Raw genomic sequence first — 9,599 nt, 5'->3', positions numbered from 1 at the left:
CTCACAGCTGTGGTTGAGGCGCTCCTCACGGCCTCGCAGTAACCGAGACACGAACCTACATCTCGGCAGACCTCGGCGCATCTCAGTCGACCTCGCACGCGACGCACTCTGCGCGGCGTCCGGCGCGCCGCGCGGTCCAAAGGCGAGGCAGGTCGGCCAGTTGCCTGGGCGGGGGTTCGAGGTGGGCTCAATGGGCTCAGGTTAGGTCCCCGACAAAGGCTAGCTAGTGGGTCACGGCCGCCTGCGCCGCGCTGCTGTCGCCAGGAAGAGACGCCTCGGTACGTCCTTCCGCCGCCCCGCCGCTGGCGCCGCTGCGGCGGCGGCAGTGCCGTAAAGCGCTGCACCACGCGCCCACGCGCATCGAAGAGCACAATCTCGTTTGATCCTACTCAGGCGTCCCGGAAGTGTCGTCATGCGCGTCACGGTGTGCCCCACGTCGACGCGGCGCCATGGGCCTACGCGAAGTGTCCTGGACATAAGGGGCTAGTGTGGTCCATGCCGCGGCGATGGTTGTGTTGTTGCCGGCACTCGTGACAGCGAGGAGTCGGCGGCGGCTTGGGCTGACCAGCTGCTGCCACCGACGGCAGACGCATGCCGCTGCGCGCGCCTCGAGTGGCGAGAGGCTATCGAAGATCAGGTTGAGCTCATCGGTGCTGAGGTGGGCGATCTCGAGGGTCATTGCGATCCGTTGGCGGTGGCAGGGCAGCAGACAGAAAGCACTCTAACCAACACGCCTCGCGCAGCCGAACTGCTTTTGTGGGGGGGGGGGTGTCAAACTTCATCGCAAGACCTCGGGGGTTGTTCCGGGTCGACCCCAACCTCTCTGCGATCAGAGAGCCCCAAAAGCCGTTCCAACAAAGCGCAACCGTTGCTTCGTTTTGTTGCGCACGCGGCTGCCGCAGAATCCCATCATCAGATTCGGGTTTATCTCATACGCTCAATCCCCTGGTGGCTCGGAGCCTTGTCCAACTAGGAACTACCGGTATGCAGGCACCTCACTGCACGGCGCCCACGCCTCGACCTTCTTGGGCAGCAGTTGGTTGGACACGTCCTCTCCGTGTCCTAGGCAGCCGCTATCGCCCTTTCCCCAAGCAAAGACAGCGCCGTCGGCGGTGAGGGCGAGGCTATGCACGGCTGCAGCCGACACAGCGACGACGCGCCGACTCGCCAACGCCTCGAGCTTCTTGGGCAGCAGCTGTTCCTGCTGGTCGCCGTGGCCCAGATTGCCAAAGGCTCCCCAGCCCCAGCTCCAGACGGCACCGTCGGCGGTGAGGGCGAGGCTGTGTCGGCGTCCAGCCGACACAGCGACGGCGCGCTGCCCTGCCAACGTGTCGACTTTCTTCGGCAGCAGCTGGTGCTGCGTGTCACCGTGGCCCAACCGGCCAAAGTCTCCCCAGCCCCAGGACCAGACGGCGCCGTCGGCGGCGAGGGCGAGGCTGTGGTCGCCTCCCGCCGACACAGCGACAACGCGCTGGCCAGCAAAGGCCTCGATCTTCTTGGGCAGCAGCTGGTTCTGCACGTCGCCGTGGCCCAGCTGGCCAAGGTATCCATAGCCCCAGCTCCAGACGCTGCCGTCGGCGGCGAGGGCGAGGCTGTGGTCGCCTCCCGCCGACAGAGCGACAACGCGCTGCCCTGCCAACGCCTCGACCTTCTTAGGCAGCAGCTGGTGCTGAGTGTCGCCGTGGCCCAACCGGCCGTCGCCTCCAAAGCCCCAGCTCCAGAGGGCGCCGTCGGCGGTGAGGGCCAGGCTGTGGCGGTCCCCAGCCGACACAGTGACGACGCGCTGGCCAGCAAAGGCCTCGATCTTCTTGGGCAGAAGCTCATCTCCCTCGTCGCCGTGGCCCAGCGCGCACAAGCCTCCACTGCCCCAGCTCCAAACGGCGCCGCTGCCTGTGAGGGCGAGGCTGTGGGCATCTCCAGCCGCCACGCTCACGGCGCGCTCACCACCCAGCGTCGACGGGAGGCGGGTCGGCGTGTTGAGCCGTGTCACGCCCTCGCCGTGCCCGAGCAGCCCTGGCCGGGGGAGGTAGGAAGGGGCCGAGCCGCACGACGAGAGCCGCCCCTCGCCGTCGATGAAGACGCTGTGGAACTGGCATCCCGCCGCCCTCGCCGGCGGGTTGGACTCGCGAACCAACGCAGAAACGCACAGCCACCGCACGGCGCAGCTCTCGCCCTCTGGCTGCGCCGGCAGCTCGAAGCCGCGCTCTTGCGCCCACAAACGGATGCCCTCCTCCGCAAGCGAGGAGTGGAAGAGGAGCGAGACGGCCGCGACGCGAGCGATGTCGGCGGGGTCGCAGCGAGAGAGGAAGCGCACGAGGAGCTCCCTGGGGAGGTCGAGGAGGCGGGCGGGCGGCGGCGTGCTTGGCGAGGGCGCGGTGGAGGAGGCGGCGGCGGCGACGCCGGCGAGGCGGCGCGAGCGGCGCGACGGGGCAGACACGCGAAAAAAAATCCCCGCCCAGCTGTTTTCTTTCTTTCTAAAAGTAAAAGAAATCCGCGCGTCGAAGGACCGAATCGAAGGTCGCGCGAAGGCCATGTCGTCGCCACGCTCGCAGACGCCGCGGTCGAGGAGGATTCCGCCCGCTGTGTTGCCGCCGTCATCGTCCCGGCGCTCGCTGTTCCTGCCATCGCCGTGGCAGCAGAGCCGGCCGACGCAACGATAGCGACGGCGGCGGCAGCGACGGCGACAGCGGCTGCAGCCGCCGCCGCCGCCGCCACCGCAGCGGCCGCGGCCGCCGCAGCCGTTGCAGCAGCAGCCGCCGACACCCTCCATCTGCGACCGGAGCGGTCCGAGCGGAGCTCTTCCGTCTCCTCTGCCGACTGGGATGGCCTCTCTGCCATTCTCGGAGGAGAGTCAGAGGCGGATGAGGCGGAGGCAGAGGCGGTGGCGGCAGACGAGGTGGTGGTGGAGGAGCAGGAGGGCGAGGTGCTTGGCGGCGCCTCGGGTCGGCGCGGCGCGCAGGTCGAGGTTCGCCACCACCTCTCACACAGAGAGTTCGCAGCGAAGTTCCGGCACAAGCGGCCGGTGCTGCTGCGCGGCTTTGCGAACGACTGGCCGGCTGTCTCCGCCTGGCTCGACGTCGAGCACCTGCGCGGCCTCCTCCCCGGCAAGAGCGTGACGGTCCTGCGCGCCGGTGACGGGCGCCGCTTCCTCAAGCGCGACTGCACCCAGGAGCAGTGGCCATTTGCGCAGGCCGGCGCTTTGCAAACTCTCGGCGAATCTCGGCGAACCTCGGCGAATGTGTGCGAATCTCCGCCAGGTCGCCGACCGGCTCTTTGCCGCCGCGGGCTCCTCGAGGGTGCTGCCTGCTGCAGCGGATTCGCCGCCCCCTCCCGCCAGGCTGTACGCGCGCGCACCACTCCGCAGCGGGCTACGCAGCGAGGTCTCGCCGCGAGATTGGCCGAGATTGGCCGAGCCTCTTCTACGTGAGTCGAGCGACGTTGTCGTAGGTGTCGCTGCGACGGCTTGCGGAGCTCGTCAACGGCGGCGGTCGCGGCGGCGGCGGTTGCGGCGGCGGCGATGGAGGTGGTCGTGGAGAGGGTGGAGGAGGAGGCGGTAGAATGGAAGGAGGAGGAGCAGACACGCCGGCCAGTGGCGAAGGGGGAGGGCATGGCTGGCGGCCAGGCGAGTTCAAGGAGGCAAACTGCGGCGTGTGGCTCGGAAGTGCCGGTTGCGTCACACCACTGCACTACGATTTGTGCCACGGCGTCCTTGAACGGCGTGCGCGGCACCGAGTTTGCGAGCAGCGCCGCTTCACACCGCCAGGTGTGAACAGGCTTCCTGATCGGCGTGCGCGGCACCAAGCGCGTGACGTACTTTGCGCCGGGCGACTTCCGAGCGCTCTATCCGCGGGCCAACCAGCCAGAGCTATCACAAGTGAGGAGCTGGTGTGCGGTGGCTTCCATTGGAACGGCGCCTGCTCCACGCGTAGCGGCTGTGAACAGGTGGACCTGGACTTGTGGAGGCAGGGCGGCGAGGGGGCAGAGGGCACCGCCGCGGGACGCGCCGAGAGGGCGGCGCGCGCCAGCTCCGCCGAGGCGACGGCCAGATCAAAGAATGCGGAGATGCAAGGCAGTCGAACGGTGTGGGTAGGCGCACCCTTGCTTCGCCGAGGCGACGGCGTGGCACGCGACGCTTTCCCCCGGCGACGCGCTCTACACGCCGCCCTACTACTGGCACCACGTCGAGACGGTGGCGGGCGATGCGGCGCCGTCGCCAAGCGAGCGAGATGATTCACCGATGAGCTCGCTGATGACAGGCGGCTGACGAGGCGGCGCTGTCGGTGCTGGTGCCGTTTGACCCGTCGGCGGAGGAGCCGGTGCACGCGTGTCACTTCCGGTGAGAGGTGAGATGATTGGCGTGAGGATGTGTGCCAAACACGCGCTGCGTCGAGAGTGGAGTGAAGCGGACTCAAACACACAGCGCGTGTTGAGCGCTAGAGCTGTCGAGAGCTGGCCCCAGGCTGCAGTCAAAACTCAAAAGGTAGGATGTGCGCGGTTTTGCGGTGAAGGTAAAAGATATAGCCAGCAGATTTCAAAAAACTTTTCTGTACGGCACTTGGGGCCAGGCTCGCACGGTAGGCGGAGGACTCTATCTCTCGCTCTTGTAGAGGAAGAGTCCACCCCGCCTCGGCGGTCGGCGCCGGGGTGTGGGCCTGTCGCTAGACACCTCACGACCGGCTGGCCCCCTGAGCCCTGACGCAGGGCGCAAAATGCGCTTGCGGACTAATTATCAATCGACAGGAATGGGCAGCGGCTCGCCATCGGGCCCGCCCCTCACATGCGCGCGGCATGTCGCGACAGCCTGCAGGCCAGCCTGCTTGCGAGCCGGCATGCCGCGCGCCTCCATCTTGTCGCACAGGCGCTCTCCAACAAACTCGTCGGCGGCGCGATCGCCAGCCAAGCTCTTTCCTCGCCGAGGCAGCTGATTCTCGAGCATGTCGAGGATGCTCTCGTACTCGCATTTCACGGCTCCGAGGGCGCCGTCGGACAGCGCCTTTGCGGCGACGGACAGGCGCTTCTTGGCCGCCTTGAAGTGAGCCGACGAGAGCTCCTGATGGACGGTCTGTGGAGCCGCCGCCGGAAGCGGCTTCAGCGCGGAAGGTGGTGGGGTTGGTGGCGGCCGTGGTGGCGGAGCCGACACATTCTCCGGTCGAAGCCGAAGGCTCCCGCCAAAGCCGTCGATTGCAACCACGTAGCGGCCTCCTTCGAAACGCACCGCCACTCCTTGCCGCCCGTTCAGGCCGGATGAAAGCCCGCCAATAACGACGCGCCGGCCAAGGAGCGGCGGAGCCATGGCGAGCAGCCGGCGAGGAGCGGGCGCACAGATGATGGGCAAGATGAAAGTGGCGCTACTCGTCGCCCTGATGGTTGCCCAGGTTGTGGAGGACACGATCCCGGCGTGAACACGACTAACTGACGAATCCGCGCCGCGCTGCGGCGCGTGCGACTGTCTTTGTTTGAAGTAAAAAGTCGAATCAGAGCGGCGTCGGCGTTGTCCTCCATTTTCCTCCCCTGGGCCCCCGTCCGGCACCGCTCCGGGACGCACGCACGCCGGCGAAGCACCATCAAGCTGCTGTACGGCCCCGGCATCGCCTCCCCTGGCTTAGCTAGAGTGAGAGATATTGTGCACATGGTCAGTCTCTACAATATACTCACTGACACTCCACCTCCCAGAGCTCGTCCCGGTCCGCCACGGCCATCCTCGGCCTCCGGAGGGCCCCCGGCCGCGGCGCGGTGCGGCGGCGTCACAAATCCGACCACAAAGCACCGGGACGCGGTCGGGCGATCTGAGGTCCAACTAGGCGTATGCATTGCCCATCCAGGGCTATCACCTGGACCCATCAACAGGCGCCTGCGGCGCCGTGGTCACGAGGTGTTGTTCACACCTGGGCAAGCATTCATGCAGCACAGTATGAAATTCTTACGTGTCTTTCCTCTTTCATTGGCTGGCTGGAGAGAGTGCAGGTCCGGATCGGCTCTTACGGCCCGGACGGAGCGGCGCGCAAGCGCGACCGCGAGGAGTTTGAGGGCGACTTCGGGGAGAGGAATTTGAGAGGGTCTAGTTAGTTTGTAGCTCGATCGGTCACACTCACCGCCATCGCCGTCGGGGAGAGGGGGGACGACAGACGATGACGACGGCAGATGGATGGTGGCTGTCAAGCCTGCGGGGACGGGCGTGCTGCAGGGCCGTCGCTCGCTCGCCATGTGCACTGCTCGCGTTGCAGGCGAGCCGCTACGAACGAAGGGGCTGGCGGCGGCGGGGATGGTGGCGGCGGGGCTGGTGGCGACGAGCAGCAGCCGCAGCCGCAGCCGCAGCCGCCGTGGACGGCGGCGTACGATGGACCTATGCGCGTCGGCGGCGCGTGGCTCGTCGCCAAGACGCCACGTGCGGCGCTCTCCGTAGACCGTACTCGAGCAAGCCGTGGAGATCACGCTTCGGGTGGCGATCTTTCGAGGCGCGCCGCCGCTGGAGACACTCGACGCGTGCGGGCTAGCAAACGTGAGTGTGAAGCGCGACGGCCGCTCGGTGCGCTACGGTGCGATTCGTGAGGCGATTTTCACCACGGGCCACGCCGACCTTTGGCGCGAAGCTGCTGCGGCGGCGGGCTTCCCCGTGGTTGGCGACCGGCCGCACTGTGACGGGCCCACGGCGTGCTTGTGGACTCGCGCCGTGCGCGTGGAGGGGCGCAAGAGCTCGCTGCTATTGCCCACGCCGGCAATCGTGAGTTGTACTGCTACGCATATGCAAGGAGGCCCATATGCATACGCATCACATTACGCCCTCTCGGGAATACGTAAACTCGGTGCGTGTACGTCACTTGCCAGTCCAAATGCGTCGCATTACCAGCCCGTCGAACGCCTCCCCCTTCAAAAATAAATAGAAAACGTCAATACATACACGTAATCATCGCGTGCGTGACGGTGCGATGGCCCTGTGGTTGCCTCATACGTACCACGTGTCACGTATACGGATTATGGATCTCCGCCGGTGCGCCGCGGCCCGCGGGGGGGCGGGGCGTCTTCGACGTATCACGTATCCGCATTACGCATACGTCTTCTTCACCGCAAGCTTTGCCCGGGGGACGGTGCAATGGCCCGCGCGGCGGGTGCCTTACGTACCACGTCTCACGTTTACGGATTATGTATCTCGCCCCGCGCGCCCCCGAGCCCCCCCCCCCTTACGTATCACGCATACGCATTACGCATTACGTATTTTTCTTTTTTTGTGCTCGCCAAAACAGATGATTGCCTGGCAAATGTTCAGGCCACTCGCAGCCTTGTTTTAAAATCCAATACGAATCCCAATTGTCAAACTTGCGAATCTACGTGCGTTGCATGATGGCCCCGCCGCGGACCGCGTCGTCAGAGGGCGTTGTGCTGATCCCAGCCATCGCCAAAGCACGACTGGCTACAAGGGCGTGTCCTTCCACCGCAGCAAAAAGCAGTTCGTGGCGCGGGCGAGGGATGGTGGCAAGGATGTCTCCCTCGGCTACACTTCGACACCGCCGAAGAGGCGGCCACTGCCTACGCTCGCTCAGAGTACGGCCACGCCGACGCCGCCAAGCTGCTGCAGCCCCGCGCTGCTCCCACTGCCGATGGCCTCGAGGCGATACGGCAGGCGGAGAGGGAGGGCCTGACTCTGGCCACCAGCAGCAGCAACACCGGCTACAAAGGCGTTGCCTTCTGCCCGACGCAGAAAGGCAGCAAGAAATACAGGCTGGAGGTGAGGGATGGAGGCAAGAAAATCTTCCTCGGCCTCTTCACCACCGCCGAGGAGGCGGCGCTCTTCTACGCCCGCAGGGAGGCGGGCAGGGACACAAGCGATCTCACCGCGCCGCCGCCGCCGCCGCCGCCGTCCTCAACCTCTGCGGAGCTGCCAGTGTACGAGCTCAGCATTCTGACGCCGGAGCAAATGGCCGCCGTCCCGACATATAGTCCACCGTCCAATTTGGACTATAGTCGAGCGCGTCGGAGAGGTGTTTGGAGACAGGCTCATGATTATGCGGCAGCCCTAGCGGCAGCGCCAACTTATGGCAGCCCTAGCGGCAGCGCCAGTGCGCGCACATAAAAGGGGGGGGGGGGTTGGGGGGTTAGGGGGGGGCTGTCGAGGGCTATGCCCGAGTCTGTTGTTACCAGCGCACATACAACCCTAGCCAGCTTATGGCAGCCCTAGCGGCAGCGCCAGTGCGCGCACATAAAGGGGGTTGGGGGGGGGGGGGGATGCGTAATACGTATGCGTAATACGTGAGGCGTAACCCCCGTCAGCCACCACTTCTCACTCGAATCCGGAATGCGTGTGCGTAGTACGTGGTGCGTAGGCCCTCTCCGACACCTTGGGCGTGCAAATGTAGGGTGCCCACAGGGCCCAAAAAAGAAAAGGAAAAAGAAATGGGCCAACCCCGATCGCAGCACTTCGTGTTGGCCAGTCGAGAAATTGAGAGTGTGACTAGGAGGGTGGGACGCTGGGGATTCTCAAAGGTATACCCTTGGAATGGCCGGATCCAGCCTTAATCGTACGAGATCGCGCGCGCTTCGCGCGCTGCACCGCCTATTCTCCGCGGCTGTGTGACGACGCGTGCCGTGTACCAGCAGAGTTGGGCGCGCGCGGCGCGACGGCGCCCGCGAGGGAAGGCGCGGGTGCAGCGGCCGCCGGCGGCCGTACCGCCCGCCAGCCGGCGCAGCAGCGGCCAGCGCAGCGGCCGCCGGCGCAGCAGCCAGATCAGCCGGTGCGCGCCTTGCGAGGCGAGTACTGCCGCCCGGCAGCCTTGAGGCGGCCGGGCGGCAGTACTCGTTCGAACTTTGCGAGCCGTGCGCGCGCCGAGGCGCCCGCGGCGCGCGCCCGCCCGGCTGCCAGTAGGAGGCGGCGCAATATGGCCTATAGTACAGCCCTTGAGGAGGAGGAAGAGGCTGGCTGGCAGTGCTGTATGCCGCCGAGGGGCAGTTTTGGGGTGCTGACCCACGCCCAGCGGGCTGTGCAGAACGCGTCCGCAGCCGGGACAACCCGCCCCCCCAGCCGAGGCCGGTCGAAGCCCACTTGAGTGCAGCCATGAGCAGTCCTCTTGGTGCTCCTGGCGCCCGTTGGAATGGCGAGCGCGCGCCGATGGGGGGGGGGGGGGGTCTTGCTTGCTCCACACCGAGCGCCATCGGTCCGGACCGGTGCACTCAATGAGGGTAGGCCTGCACAAGGTCTGTGCCGCGGGCGCTCGGCGCCAAGTGCAGTGTCACGCTCGCACTGGAGCGGGTCACAATGGGAAACCCTCGTTTCCTATGTACTCGGTCCCCCAACGGAAGAGGCCTCGCTCCTATTGGAACTGGCCAACATCAGATTTGCCTCGTGCGTCCCTTTTTGTGTCGGAAATCTATTTTCTTTTGGGTCCTGTGGGCACCCTAGCGAATGCGTAAAACGTATGCGTAATACGTGAGGCGTAACCCCCGTCAGCCACCACTTCTCACTCGAATCCGGAATGCGTGTGCGTAGTACGTGGTGCGTAGGCCCTCTCCGACACCTTGGGCGTGCGAATGCGTAAAACGTATGCGTAATACGTGAGGCGTAACCCCCGTCGGCCGCCACCTCTCACTCGAATCCGGAATGCGTGTGC

The 9,599-nt window shown here is 66.0% G+C and overlaps 2 protein-coding genes across 2 annotated transcripts; one reads left to right on the top strand and one right to left on the bottom strand.

Moving 5' to 3' along the window:
• Positions 1-2,531: 2,531 nt before the first annotated feature.
• Positions 2,532-4,340, top strand: EMIHUDRAFT_250946 (hypothetical protein; the record flags this gene model as incomplete). Its single annotated transcript, XM_005793342.1, has 7 exons — positions 2,532-2,560; positions 2,989-3,131; positions 3,623-3,661; positions 3,774-3,874; positions 3,967-4,086; positions 4,112-4,189; positions 4,257-4,340. 7 exons carry the CDS (start codon positions 2,532-2,534, stop codon positions 4,338-4,340), a joined length of 594 nt encoding a protein of 197 aa, XP_005793399.1.
• Positions 4,341-4,510: 170 nt separating this feature from the next.
• On the bottom strand, positions 4,511-5,353 carry EMIHUDRAFT_446729 (hypothetical protein). The gene has a single exon (XM_005793341.1). The coding sequence runs from the start codon at positions 5,291-5,293 to the stop codon at positions 4,730-4,732; it is 564 nt and encodes a 187-aa protein (XP_005793398.1). The 5' UTR covers positions 5,294-5,353; the 3' UTR covers positions 4,511-4,729.
• Positions 5,354-9,599: the final 4,246 nt, after the last annotated feature.

The sequence above is a fragment of the Emiliania huxleyi genome (assembly GCF_000372725.1).
Source record: "Emiliania huxleyi CCMP1516 unplaced genomic scaffold EMIHUscaffold_1010, whole genome shotgun sequence".
NCBI classification, from domain to species: Eukaryota; Haptophyta; order Isochrysidales; family Noelaerhabdaceae; genus Emiliania; species Emiliania huxleyi.
This window is presented reverse-complemented; position numbering and strand designations above follow the sequence as displayed.